Below are 15,310 nucleotides of genomic sequence, written 5' to 3' on the forward strand. Positions count from 1 at the left end.
CTAAGAATAAAACCTGAATTATGCCTAGAAAAATTTTAGCTTCTGTGTGCAGCTCTGGGTGGCTGTTTGCTAAATGAAGTGGAGATTGGTGTCTTTTTAAGAAAGCTGCTCTTTGAAGGGTATCCACTGAAAATAGTCAGAGGCAACGTTTCAGTTTATTTGCTTAAAATAACTGGGGAAAAAATCAATCTTTGACTATTTTGAGGTTTTAAATTTACTGCTGTATCGTGAGGACGTGTCGATTGCATGGGACTTTATTTGATGTTATGTGTTTTCTGCATGTAGTGGTTGTTGTGCTTTCTGTGAAGTGTTTTAAGTAGCAAGATGATTTTTTACTGTATCTGAATTGAAAATATTTATGTACTATTACTTCTGTCCTGTTTCTAATATAGGAAAATTAATCAGTGCTGAGCTGAAAAGACTTGAAGATACTTTTGGTTAGCTTACAGCTTGGTAATATTTAAAAAGTTTTTAATCTTTCTTATTTAGTTGTTTTTAAAGCAGCTCAGGCTATACTTTATCATACTATAAACCCTCTGACATTTAATAAGCATCAATAACCTTATAAAAGGGAAAACCAGTTATTTTTTCCCAAAATATTTGTTTTCAATTGCCACAGAAAAAACATACTGTTACTCTTCTCCAGTTTCATTTTAAGGCCTTAACACTAGAAATGAAGCTTCAGGGAATGATCTATTAACAGTTGATTCTTCTCCCCTTTTGAAGAGCTGTTTTTAATAGGACAACTGACTATTTGATATTTGAAAACAGTTTTGGGTCCTTCACTTGACTGACTTTGTGACTTAAAGGTATTAGATACATAGAGATAAACATGAAACAGATTATATGGTGATTTATGCAGAGTTTTGTGCTGTGTGGTATTACAGACTGTGTTTCCTGGAATTGTTGGGAGCTTTCTAAATATAGAGTTGAAAATGAAAAAATTGTGGGGGGAAAAAATATGCAAGATGACAAAAGGAGCTGATAAAGGATGATGGGTGAGCGTGGAATATAAACAACATGAGGATAGAAAGGGCAGGTTTGGGGGTTGCTTGACAGATGAAATGGCTGGAAGCTGTGGGAGGTGCTGGTGTGGGCACAGGGACACAGAGCTGGGTGAGGATCAGCCACAGAGCTCCCAGAGTGGAAACTCAAGAGCCAGGAGGAGTTTTTGTGCTGTCAGTCGGGTTCCTCTCAATCATGAAAGCCAAGCCAACAAAGTCTTCGTCAGCACAGTTGTTTCTGCAGAGCTTTTGCTGCTCCAGCAATGTCATGTGAGGAGGGCATTCATTTTTCGCCTCCCAGGCCAACAGAACTGTGCTGGCAAGAACTAAAGACACATCATGTTGGATTTCATGAGCTTTTGAAATAGTTTGTCCCTCATGCCTTTAGACAGGCACGTTCTCTGGGGGGGAGAGGCCGAGCCACTCAACAGATGTGTTTTGCGCTAACCTAAAGCTCAGCTCTCTCTGAGGGCTGGCATTTGTGAAAGGTTAATGCTGCAATAGTGTTCAGGCTTTTGTCTGCCAACGTACATCTGCCCTGTGCAGATGCTGTCCAGGAGGCAATTATATAAAAAATTGCGTTTAGGGAACTGTTTTAAAGTCTGTTTCGGAAATTATTTTTTTCCCCCTCTCTCCCTAAAGCTTAAAAAAAAAAAAAGTGAGAACAGATCTTAATGGAGCTACAACTTTAAATAGTGTATAAACCATTTGAGATTATTATAGTTACCTTAATGAGAGTGGCCTGGCCACAGAGCTGGGCTTTGTAATAACAATATGCAAATGCAAGCCAAGTTGGTTTCCATCCACCACAGATTGTTCAATGCTAGGACTGTAATTTCATCAGAAACCCTGCATTTGTTGGAACTCGGACTCCTGTTGTTCTTCATGTGAAGCTCTCCATGTGAAAACAAGGATTGTGGTGGGATTTTTTTTCCCTAGGGGGTATCCTGGAATGCCAATCCTTTCCTTTCCTAAATTGTTAAAAGGAAAATACCTGAAGCCTACCAGATTTAATAGTGAGCTGGAAGCACCTGAGCATAACCCCTTTGCCATTTTCCGTTGTAGCAGGAATTACATCCAGGGGACTGTTCCATTTTCCACGAGGAAACCTTTAATTCCTATGATGTACTCGGCTCTGATTGTTCATATCCTAAAAGTCCAAAGTGAAGTGCAGGAAGGGAATTCAAAGGACAGTGACAGTGCTTTGTGCAGAGTGGAATAGCCAACCCTCCTGAGGACCAGATTCCTCTGAAGAAGGGTTTTACAGTGGCAGAGTTTATTCAGTGTACATTTCAAGATTTATTTTTTTGAGTTTGTGGATAAAAAGTTACAATGACAAACTCTACATAAGTACTTGAATGCTACAGTTTCCTATCCATATGTAGAATAAAAGACTGCTCTAGTCTTGCTGGTTGTTAAATTCTTATTCTCATTTATGCAGCTACGTTCCTGAAGGAATTATCTTGTTATTTTTTTGTCACTATCAGCTAAGCATTCCTATTGCATTCAGGAGTGAACTCACAGGAGAAGGTGAGGCAGGATTACACAGCCTTAGATTATTGCTCAGAATTTAAAATATAAAGGGAGGGGGAGGGATAGTTACTAATAATACACCTTGGCTTCTCACATGCCTATTCCTGGGAAAGGTGTCCTCTTTAAAAGCCTGTCAACCATCCTGTGAACAGTGGTAGTGTTCTGTCTTAGGCCCCGGGTGTGACAGAGAAGGGCACTGTATTGTTCTTTAAAAGTATTGTAGAGGTTGTAGCATGAAAATGTGTCAGTAAAGAAAAGGAGTATTTAAGTGATGAACTACAAGGCCGAGGGCAAGTTTCACTTTTTCTTTCTGATATGCAGCATTATTGTTGTACAAATAATAACCTGCACACCAGAGCGTGCTTAGGGCTGAAATGGGTGTTTGACAGGTTTGTTCTGGTGCTTTAAGTCTGTCCTTCCTTACAGAGCAGTCCTGTGAGAGCCTTTTATTGGGTTCACAATTGTGGGATTTTCTGTCCTAATTGGAGGGATTTTTCTCAAGAAAGTCTGCAAATGTCTTCTGCTAAATTTGGTGCTATTTCTGTCCAGTTAATTTTTAAATGATGCCTACAGTTGGTAGTAGGACATCACTTGCACAGACAGCAGGATACATTCAGTCCTTAATTAATTTTGAAGGAGGTAGAGTAACTGCACATTATGTGTTTGTATTCTAATCTATCATTGTACTGCTTCTTTGAAAATCTGATTATTAAGTAGCTTGGTAAATTGAATCAAATAAGAAGTATCTTCTAATGCTAATGCAGTAAATAGCATTCAGTTGTTAAGTGATTAATGTAGAACTTCCAAACCTGGGTAAATAGCAGCATTGGGAAAAGTATAAATCTCTGATTTAAGTGTATTTAAATCAATACAGCCTGGATTCACTCGTACAGCATTTTCTAGTACATAAATCTAAGCAACATTAGTGAATCTTTTTGATTCATACTTCAAAAGTGGATCAATTTCTCATTTATTTGTTATTAATAATTGTATAATTAAGACCAGACCTGCACAATATCATAGTGCAGTAGGCAGGCCAGGACTCTTGGCTTCCCAGTGAGTCATTTAATGGGTCTCAAACTTTAGACATAAAGATAACATGCAGAAAACAGGTGTTGCCTTTTCTGGAAAAAGGGAACAGCTGCCTCTGCAGAATTCCAGCTTCTATTTCTCATAATTGTACAAATCTGCTTTGAATTTTCTGTGAAATGAATGGCAATCTTAAAATCATCTGCTCCGTTTTATAGATCCTGTGTGGTAGATTTTTAACAGCCTGGGCCACAGAAGCACTAGCTGAGAGAGGGAGAGCAAAATTCTGTTTTCAGCCCCTGGCTTATGGCTCTTGGAGCATCTGTGAGCACAGCCTGGGCCGTTTGTGGCAGCAGATATTGCTCCCTCTGGAATCCTCCCTTGCTCTCCAAGTCAGGATTTTCAGGGTTGGGATGGAGGTTTGTTTTGTTTTTTTCTTCTCCTTTCCTCTCCTTTGTCACCTCAGGCAGTTTTCCTCCAGTCCTTTTCCCACCTCTCCCCCAAGGAAAGTTTCCCAGGAGGAACTCATCTGTTCCAAATATAGGTGTTGGTCATGTTGTCCATCTTTTGCCTCAGGACTCATCTACAGGTGCTCAGATAATGGTGAGTTAGTTCTCTGTTGGTCTGGGTGTCTGACTCACCAAAGTTAGTTGTTCCCAAGAACTGTGTGTGGATTGTGGTCCTCAAGAACTGAGCAGTAGCTGGATGCAGTAATTCTCTTTTAGTTACACCCATAGCTTGTGTTAGTGTAATGATAAGATAATTTTGATTGACATCTTTCCGCTTAAGGCATAAACATTCTCCCCTTTCATCCTAACAAAGGAACATCTGTAACTTCATGAGTGTTTTTGGTTGGTGGGGAGAGTCGGTGTTTGTTCTAATCACAGGAGCCCTGAGTTTATGGTGCTCACATAAATACGTTTGTATACTTGAGGTGAAAAACAGATGGAAAAAGCTCTTGCTGTGGCAAGTGTTTTATTTGAGTCTTCACAGTTGTGGTTTTCTAGGAAATGTCCTGACTTCTCTCAGAAAAAAGACAAAGCAGTTCCACATCCCGGGAAGGTTTGCCTCACCGTTATTCCAGGGGTAAGGCAGGACTGTCCTACAGACTGTTGTGTTCATCAGTTTGTTCCTCCCCTTGAGCCGTGGGGGGAGTCACTACATAAGCTGCTGTGCCAGAGTTGGTTTGCGTCTTTTCTCATGCAGCTCCTTCTGTAATAGATTTTTTTGAAATAACATGAGCCTTAGACAAAACTTGGGTCTCCTAAATGAAAAAACAAGTGGATTTGTAGGTTCCCTTTAAGTAGATAGTGCTGCTTCTGAGGAGGATATTACTAGTCTAGCTTTTTTGCAGTAATGGTAATTGTTTAATGCAGAGCTGCTTTTATGCATTTTTTCCCCTTCCTGATATTTCCTCTCTCTAGGGAGGATTATCCCTATAATCAGTTTAATGGAATATGTGATAAATAGCATAAGAAATAACCTGCTGCTGTGCTTCCTCTGGGTGTATGTACAGGCATAAAGGGGAGTTTTCACATAAAGTTAAAGCAGCTTCTGAGGAGAAGTGGAGCTTTGCTTGGAACTAGATGTTGGGAGTTAACCCAAGGTACAGCCTGGAGATTTTGGAATGACTTGCAACAAACCTCACTGGGAATTCAGCACAAAATTTTGACTGCCAGGTTAGGGGTAACTCACAATTATAGTAAAAATAAGATGGACCTTGTCCACAACCAGGGATACTCTTAAGGCCTGTGCAGGAATTCTCTTGAGGTATTGGTGAACAGAAGCTTTTTTAAGAAATAATTTTTCATTTTACCTCTCCACTGACAGCATGTCCACTTTGTGTGTTGAACGTGGATTTTTTTTGTCCCTCACCCTTCTAATCCAATTTCTTGCCCTTATTTTGATATCAGTTATTTTAACAGCTGTTCCTGGGGTTTTTTACAACAATTATATTAATAATAACTTTAACACAGAACAAAAAATCACCTTCTGTCTTTTACCTTCTTTTTAAAAGAAAAAGACTGGATTTCTTCCATCATGGGCAGAGCAAAGCTTCCTATCTCCATCTACACTGCCCACAAGAAGGAGATGGAACTATTGATGCCTATTAGAGAAATTGGATTGAGTAGATCCTGTTCCCAGAAATATCTCTACTCATTACAGGTCAATTGAGTGGGTTTCCATATGATGATTTTCAAGTCAGAACCTGACACAAAGGACCCGATGGTTTTCCATGTGTCAGGATTCAGGAGGCTGCCATCATGAAACTCAGGAATGGCTTTGCTGGATGAGTTTTTTTTCTGTCTTGTCACAGGTTGTGCAAAAGAAAGCAACAAGAGCACAGCACTGACCTTTATATGATGTGCTGACTGACAAGCATGTGCCTATGCAGTACTAGACTTCACTCACAGCTCATAATTACGATTTTCCCTCTGAAATGGGGAGAATAGTTACATAGACAAAGTGGTTACAACTTTTCAGAAAGAGAATTACTGGACTTTTAAGATGAGTGGTGGGTGTATAGTGTTACTAATCTGATGAACAAGAGGAAAAACATACATTTCAGCACTAAGTGCTCAGATGGGGACAGCAGCCCTGAGGGTGAAGAAGCTACAGTGTGACATATTATCCTCCACTTTTACATGCAAGTTCTTGTACTTCCTCTCCATGCCTATTTTTGTCACCTCTAAAATATAGTAAAATTGAAAGGCTTTTTTCACAAGATCTGTTGTGAGCTGTTTGAACTTTTAATATTATAAGTGATGCTCAGTCCTTTCACTGTTCAGATAATTTTAGGGCGGAGATATCATGTCCCTGTTATTAAAATCTGCAGATTTTATATTGGTCAGTATTGCAGTCCAGTCTATGGCCAGTACTGGGATTTGGTGTCAGTCAGTCACTTTGCTGACTAGAACCAATTTCCTCCCCAGAGAGTAGAGCAGCTCCTAAGGAACCTTGCTGCTTTTTTTCTCCTTTTTTCTGTCCTTCACAGGACACAGTAAATTAACATCCAACTATTTGGGGAGTTGAAAGAGCTGAGATTCATAAGGATGGTCTGTGATCTGCTCCCCTGCTCAGACTGAAGCACATAAAATTCCTGAAGTCTTTTTTAATCCAATCTGTGCCATTTTAGAAACTAGAACCAGATTATCTCAGCTATGAAAATTGTCTGGATTAGAGGAAACTTCAGGGACTGTTACCCAAGTACTTATAACTCACAGTTGTGTGTCACAAACACAAGGTTGCATTATTAATTACAGTGCATATGTGGCTGTTATTATTTAAAAAATCAGGTAAGCAAAGATTCATTTTTCTATTAAGTGTGTTTTGCTCTTAGTCTGAAGCATTTACTCGTGGATGCACATATGGTGATTCCAGTTGACTCAAAATAGCCACATTCTGTGAACCCAAAAACTAGATATTTATGTGTGAATTGAAACTATACAGCTTTTCCTCAACTCTCTCCCTTTTCCTATAGGTTGCATAGCACCAAATCTGCAGCTTTAAATCTGTCTGCAAGGAAAAATCTGTCCAGAAAAAGTTCTAAGCTGATTTGCAGTTAGGTTGGTGTAGGAAATATAAGGACATTTTTCCTGTGCATCAGTTTTCTGGATTGACATAGGCAGGCAATATGTTTGCAGCAGGAGTTTTAGTAACTGAGGATGCTGAGACCGTTTGAAAATGGTCTTGCAAAGGGACAGGAGCCCTTAGTGAATTTGATGGGATTAAAGGAAAAACTTCAAGGTGTTCATTGCAGTTACAATGTTTGTGACTTGCGTAGGGAGTAGCAATTAAATTACACTTATTTTCCAATATTATAATTGCAACTGGACGTACATGTTTTGAGTTTTGATGATTTTTTTTTTTCTGTCTTCAGCATGTAATATTTTTGAACACTTATCTAAATATAGTGCAAATCATATATCAGGCAACAAAATCAAACAGCATCTCTCTTCAAGTTCTGCTTAACAGTGAAGGTTGTTAACCTGAGCTTCTTCATAAATCTTAGTATCTGCATCTGGATTGTCTGGGAAAACCGTCTTGGAGTTACTTTTGCTTTGCCATGAGAGGTGTGCCCTTGCCTTCCACCTCAAATGCTGCCTTGGGGGTGGTGGGCTTACTTCTTTCTCAGAGAAGCAAATCTGAAAAAGAGGGAAGATGGAACATTATCAGTTTTGTAAAACTGTAAATCCTAATCCGATGGCATTTATTTTGCTGAGAGAAATAAAACTGTCTTCTGTAATTCAAGTTGCCTAAAATATGGATCATGTAGATTATTAACTACAACAAAGAGAAAATCGCTGTTACGCTGACAGGGGTTTGGGAGCTTCCATGGCCTGTCACTCCCCCACACCCTCTGAGCTGCGGATTTCTGCCTCTTTGGGAAGATACCTGCTTGTTTATAGGAACAGTGTCACCAGGAATGCCAACAAAATGTTTATTATGACTAGTGTTAACTCTATAATGTCTGGAGTTCTAAGGAAAACCGTCACTGCTGCTCGATAGGACAAGTAAAATGGGTGTGACAAAAGCTGATTTCTTTTATGGCTTCTGGTTTTTTATTTTCTTCCTTAAAATGACTATTTAAGCTTTTGGGTGTCACCAAGTTCCCTCTCCCCTCCCACACCGAGTAAAAGTGTAATGTACTTCCTTTGTTGGTTTTCAGGCATTCAAAAGGGATGTTCCTGCTGATTCAAGACCACATAGTTCTGTCCAGGACTCTACACTGGGGATAGGGACATGGGACTCCTCCTGCCAGATTCCAGATGGTTCATTCCAGCTGACATCCTGGTTGACAACTGTGAAAAGGAACTTCGGATTATTCTATTTTATCTTCGTGGAAGACCTCAATCCCCAAACTGTAGGACATATCAGGTACTAACCCAGATAGTAAGACTTTTCTACAATATTCTTTGATTGTTGTTTGTTTCCTGTGAATGATTTTAAGCATTCAGATCTTACTCTTTATTTCTTTGGAGAAATGGGAAATTCTTGGTTTTACTTGCACTGTAGCTGAGTAATGACAAGAATTTGTGTTTCTTGTTTTCTAGGGAAAATTTGAGGTGATTCTGTTACAACATTTAGTCATATTTTATAGAGTTTTAAAAATTATTATTATTATAAATTATATTTGTTGATAGTGGTTATTATTATTTTAATTACCGAATCTGTCTCTTTCTTTGTTGCTTTTGAGAAAATGCTTAATTTTATTAAGACTAATTTTACTATATTTGGTACGTAAGATACCAACTGCACAAGTTCTGAATGCAGGAACTATCTGGCAACAATAAAACTTAAAAGTTTTAAGGAAATTTATGATTTTTTGCACACTTGGGAAATTATGATTCATCTAATTACTTTCAACCCTCTTAAAATAAATCTATGTGTAATTCTCTTTTCCTTTCAGAAAATCTTCCCTTGTTTCTGTTGGAACCTAGTTTATTTTTAAAATAGAGAAAGAAAAATCTGTGAGTGCTATCCAATAGTGCAGCCCTTAGTTCTTGTTTGTAGAGATGTTTGTTCTTAAAGCCTCTTGATAAAAGTGGTTAAAAAGAAATCACTTCCTCTAATACAAGACAGGAAAAAGATCCTTTTTGCAACAAAATTGTGTTTATTTTGGGCAGCTGTTTAGGTATGGGTGGGGTTTTTTGATTAATTTTAAATGACTCAATGATCCACTTTTTCTTTGTCCTAAAGGTTCCATATTTCTTGTAGAATTTTAAAATAACCTTTTCTAATGAGGATGTCTGATATTCTCACTGTAAAAGATGAAACTGATGCAATGAAGGGTTCAGAAACTGAATTTAAAGACACAGACCCAGTTGAAAACCTCCTAAAATCAGGAAGTCAGGAGCAGATTCCAGCAGAGAAGGATGAGAATTGTCCTGATAACAAGAACAGTATGCCGGTAAGGAGCTCTTCCCTTCATTTTTCACTAGTGTATCATGTTAAATAAATATGTGTCTTGTTCTTCTCCATTCTCTTCATCCTCTAAGGTGTTTCTTTGGTACAGGGTAGGAAAACCTGGCTGGTGTTAGGGAAGCAAGTGGGATGATTATTGCTTCCTCTCCCCTCCTGTAAAGATGAGTCAGACATTTTTAAGAATACCTTCTCTTTTCCTCTGTTCTTCACTGCTTGACAGCTTTGTTACATGACTTTTAAGTAGGAAAGACAGTCCTCATGATTCATATAAAGAATGGCCTTTGCAGGTGGGAGATGGACCTGTAAAGAAGTCATGGCATCACAAGTGAGAAGGAGCTGAGGCAAATAGTGTGAAAACACCTTATGTTAATGGAGAACACCCTGATAAGGGTGGGTTGGGAATTTGTGGCAGCAGATTTGATCCCTCTGAGGTTTAGTTTAGTGTTTATGCTCCTGAGTCCTGGGAGATGGGTCTCTTTCCCGTGGGACAAGGTAACTCACTCCTGGCTGAGGCTCCTACCTGCTCCCTGAGGACTGTAAGCAGCTCAGATGAGGAGGAGTTCAGGAAAGCAGCTAAAAATTTCTGACACAACCTAGAAAATGGATCAGATTTCTAAAAGAAAGCACAGAAGTTTGTGTTTTACAAAAATCTAGTTCTCTATAGGAATTTTGTGTCTGTGGGTTAAGACTGAACAATTTTCTGTTAAAAATCCTGACTGGGATATGGGAGATTCTCTTGTGGGTTGCAAAACCAGGACAGCACTTATTAGATTTTTGTTATTGAGAATTGAGTAAAAGGTTCTTTGGGGAGTAGTTTTGTTCAAGACTAACAATTCAATACTCCACAGAGTGAAGTAAACTTTATCTGTATGTTATATTGCTTCCAAATAAATCTTGTAGATCCCTGAAATAACAATAGTTTTACACTTTAATGTCTGCTGGCTTTATTAAGGCTGACATCAGTGTAAATAGATAACTTTATGGAAAAAAATAAATCCTTGAAATGAAATAGTTCTCCTGAAACATAAGAAATAACTGCTACTGAAAAGCTGGTGGCATTATGGCTGAGCTGGTATTTCCTTTAATCAATGCAATATCTTAGTAGCAAGCCTTAAAAATTAATTTAAGGTTTATTTATTTTCATACAGTTCAGTAATATGGAAAAATCCCTTTCACGTTTCCTCATTTAACAAATCCCGTTCAACAAATTGTGGTGTGGAAACTTGTATGAGACTCAAGTGGCAGATAAGAAATAAACCCCCCATGCAGAAAGTCCAGAGGAATGAACCTGTTAGAGCTGCCAGGGGTGTGGGTTTGGCAGGGGGTGATTGCTTGGGGTGCTGCCCAGGATTGAGGGCTGATGGCTGGAACAATTCTCTCCATACCCAAAAGGAACTGAGTAACTGGAGGCTGTTTGATGGCCACAGCTTCACTGGCATCTGTGCTCAGTGGTGTCCAGGAGTCTCCACTGGAATTGGAACATTCCTGTTACCTCAGCAGTGTCATTAAAAACGGAGTTTGGAGGCTGAGGGTGCAGATTTCCAGAGTGGGAGACAGGCAGTTGCCAGTGGAACCTTGCTAATGTGAGCAAGCCCTTTGCAACAGGGGAAATCAGTAGAAGCTGATGTCACTTGTACTGTGGTAGCCTCTGGTGCAAATATATGTGTCATATATTTGAGGAGTTCTCATTGAAAGCATGTTTTATACTAAAATACAAACATTTTGGATTGTCCCTAGTAAAAAATCCTTGTGGAACAGTGGAGCAATCAGCAAGCTTTTACCTAATGGATGATTAAATAGTTTGATGAAGTTTCACAGAACACACGACTTGTCATTAAGTGCAGGTTATAAAGTATTTGCTGAGAAATGTTAGAGAACATTATCAGAAGCTTATTGGAATTTGTTGTGTTCTTCTGTTTGCTAATTGAGAGGATGGGTTGGGGGTGGGAGTTGGATGGGATTTGGATTTGGCTTTCCTCCCTAGCAGTAGAATAGGTTTAATACCTATTGGCAAACTACAATAATACTCCTGAGTACAGTTATCACTTGATTTCTGACTCTTTACAGCCAAGGAAGAAAGAGGTTGTGATTTTTCCTCTGTCTGAACTTAACGTGGTTTGAGTTCAGGTGTGTTTCTGGATCTTCATGATTCAGAAACTGGTGATTATGTTTTGAAATGTAACTGTGGTTCTAAATTCCAGATTCTTTTGAGGGGTTGTGCATTAGTAACTGATTTGCTATTGTGGATGCTGTTGGAGGTACAATGTGAATGAGAAAAGTATCTAATCAGAGGATGTGGCCAGCACTTCCAATTTCTTTAAGTAGTGCAAGAGTAGTATAACTGATACAGAGATTTCTGGATTGTCATATCTGAATTGAGGTTCAAGTGTCATTTGAATGACACTGGAAACAAGAGGCACATGAACATGCACAGCAGCACTGTGGTAGTTTTTGGGATCAGGAAGGTTTTGGTTCACCAATCACTGTTGTCTCCCACATGTTCATCTTATCCAGGTCAAGTGACAACACACTAATTTGGAATTAGCTGGAATACAGCATCTGAAGTGTGTTGCCTTTGTCCTTGGGTGGTGGGGACAGGCAATACTGTAAAGGCTGTCAGGAAATATTGCCAACACATTAAAGATCTGAATTTATCTTGCAAGATAGTGCCTTATGGTTCTTATTATTAGGAACATTTCTTTTATTAAACCATAAAAACCTTGTGGAAGGATGGAGGCTGGAGCATGAATACAGAGTTGTGTGCATCTTCTGTATGAGATAGGCAAGGCAAATGTTGTATTAAGGAGTGTCATTCTGATTTTGTTTTATGCTAATTACACAGATATCTCTGTCCTTTGGGGGAATCAGGTTAATTTTTTTACTTGGCAACTTGACATCTCTCTTTCTACAAGTTCCTTTCCTCCCTACTGGTGCAAACCTTGAGTGCTCTCTCTCTTTCACAGCTTGAGTTCTCTGAAGCTTTTTTTTGCCTCCTCCCCAGCTGTTTTGGCCTTGGCAGGATTTACCTTTCTTTGTCTCCAAAATATGTGACATAATACTTTTAAATAGGTAAATGATCAGGTAGATTCTCTACTTTTGAACTGCCTCCATGTCCAATGGTGAAGCTATTTTTCCATCAGTCACCCTCTTCTGTGTCATGGAAAATTGCTGTCACTGCTCATTGATGGAGCACAGCAAGTAGCCAGAGCCCATACTGTTCCTTCCTTCAGTGGTACAGATCTCTCTGTGGTGCTCAGGACTGTAGTCCTTAAGTGGACTTAAAATTGAGACCTAATTGAGCAGAAAGGTGAAAAGCCGAGTGTCCTCAGAACACCCTTTGTTCAGATTTGTCGTGTTGTTGTGCCTGTCCTCAGAAATGTCCAAATGGTACTTCAGAAATAGGGCTCCTTCACAAAGCCTTTCACACGTCTTAGTTTGCCATCTTGTGCCTGCCCTGTTTTTATGCAGCTTGTTTAGACAGCACAGGGATGATGGAGGAAGATCTGTAACAGCTCCACATCTTTCCTTTGCATTTAATATGTGTGATCTGGTGAGGTCATTAGTGCAAAAATAAAGTAGGCAAATACTCCTACTGAAAGCCTGGATGTATATGATTACATGTGTTTGGTAAATGCTATCTTATTTCCCTTTTTATGCAGTTGGAAATGTAGCATAATAGTTGGTCTTAAAAGTGGTTGTGTTTTTTGTGGGTTTTTTTAAAAGACAAGAACCTAATCATTATTTTCATTATGCAATTATTTGGAATACTTGCTTTTAAACACTGTCTTGAAATCATGCCCATAATGACTATAAATAGGGCTTTCATTAACACAGTGTTTTCTCAAGGCAGTAGAAGTCTTTGAGAGCTGCAAATATGAAGAAATTGCTTAATTTGCACTCACCAAGGATTGCATGTTCTAAATTAGCTATAAATTCTTTTTCACAAGTGGGGAACATAAAGATGCTCTGTAGGAGCAAAACCTAGTAAGTGCAGAGAAATTAGGACAGAACTAAAATTCATGGGCCTGAAAAGAGAGAAAATGTTCATTAACAGCTACAACGTGCATTGGCTGCCTGTTGTCCTGGAATTCCGGTGGAAATGGTGTCATCCTCTGTCCATGAGAGGCATCACTGGATTGTGCCCAGTTATCTTCATGTTTTGAGAGTGCACTGACGGGACTTTGGGGTTTGTACCTTCAGACCCAGGCCTCACACCTCATACCTTGTGAGCTGTCCCAGCACTCTGGCCATTTATTATTCCAATGCTTCTTACCAACAAGTGTGTGGTGCTCATTGCTCACAGTTACAGCTGGATGTGGAGGCTTGTATTTCATGCTTTGGCATCCTGAAAGTCACACAAGAAAGCCAGGAATCCAGACCTGTCACAGGAGTGTTGGACAAGTTTGGATGTGATGGGTAGGATGAAACTTGTCTCATGTGGAACGTTGAGGTTTGAGTCATTTCAGTCAAGGGAGAATCTCCCTCCTACAGTGGCCCCCCAGTGTTGTTAGTATTGGTTTAGTCCCTAAAAATTGTCAGGTGCTCATGAAACTGAGCACCAGAGTATTCCAGTACCTTAGCTTACTGCCCTGAATATCCTATATTGCCTTATTCTCCAGAGGTTGCAAACACCTGTCATTAGAAAATTGACAGTGTCAGCGCTGGCTTTCCGACCTGGAAACACAACTGTAATTCCCCAAGGAAAGCAGAAGATGAGACACAACATATGTAAAACACTTTAAGAAATGTACAACCAAACTTGTCCTATTGTCATTGAAATATAAAACCCACATTAATTTAAAACATTCTTATGAAGAATTCAGATTTGATACCGGATCATTTCAATATCTCAATTAAATTTTGAGGCATTTGCTTCACTTTATCTGGTGTGAAACTGAAGTTTTGGCTGCAGTGGATTCCTGAGACTTTACTGAGGTAAAGTGAGGAGAAATCTGTGCTTTGTACAGATCTTGACTGAATTTAATTACAATATGGTTTCTTCTTTCCAGCAACAAGCTCTTCTCTGCTGTTTTTTTTAATCACTCTTAAAAATAACTGAAATATGTGACTTATCTAATTAGTGAGCAGTAGCTTGTGTGTCAAGTTCTGGTTAACAGTATTGGGAATTCTGTTTGGCTGGTTTAAAGTGTCTGATGCCCTGTATAACTAAATTGGTTTCTCTCCTCTGTGCCCCCTCAAATGTTGGATCTGGGGTGTTTGCTTCCATATATTCTTTTGGTTTATATACTGGTTTCAAATCTTCCAAAATTTTGCAAAAGATAAACAATTGTCCAAGTGGGATTCCTTTGCTTCTGGACAGTGAACTGAGGACCCTACTGGTAGTCCTGATGTGATTTTGAGTTTACACTACTGGATTTGAATGCACCTCAGCTAATCGAGGCTGGAGTAATCCACAGGAGGTTGGGAAATCATCCAGTTCTGGAAAGTTCAGTGGCTTGGTATAACAGGAACTCTGTGAGGGATGTGCAGAGCACCACCTTTCAGGGTGCAGGGAATGCTTTCAGCTGGGATGATGGAAAGGAAAAAAGTATTTTGCAGGTAACAGCAAAACTCCAAGCCTCTATATGGTTCCAGGTATGGAAACAGCAAAACTCAGAGTCTGACTGGTTCCAGGTCTGGAAGCATTTGGACTGTTTCTGTTGCTCAAAATCCCAGCAAGCTTCCTTTGAAAAGCTGCTGATGAGTTCAGTTAGTTTTCAGTGCAGCTATTTAAAATGCTGTTACACAGTGAAATGAGCTGAAATGAGCTCCCCTTCTGCTGCTCCTCAGCTGAGCTGCTGCAACACCCAAAATAGACA

General features: G+C 39.3%; 1 protein-coding gene across 12 annotated transcripts in view; it reads left to right on the plus strand.

Moving 5' to 3' along the window:
• Positions 1–15,310, plus strand: part of R3HDM1 (R3H domain containing 1) — a 76,527-nt gene that overhangs the window by 19,549 nt on the left and 41,668 nt on the right. For all 12 annotated transcript variants that reach the window (XM_032693257.1, XM_032693250.1, XM_032693260.1 and 9 more), the window contains exons 2-3: positions 8,236–8,444; positions 9,267–9,477. In XM_032693257.1, the coding sequence (XP_032549148.1) occupies positions 9,307–9,477 (171 nt within the window). In that variant the 5' untranslated portion in view covers positions 8,236–8,444; positions 9,267–9,306. The remainder of the gene's footprint in view (positions 1–8,235; positions 8,445–9,266; positions 9,478–15,310) is intronic.

The sequence above is a fragment of the Chiroxiphia lanceolata genome, chromosome 7, assembly GCF_009829145.1.
Source record: "Chiroxiphia lanceolata isolate bChiLan1 chromosome 7, bChiLan1.pri, whole genome shotgun sequence".
Lineage (NCBI taxonomy): Eukaryota > Metazoa > Chordata > Aves > Passeriformes > Pipridae > Chiroxiphia > Chiroxiphia lanceolata.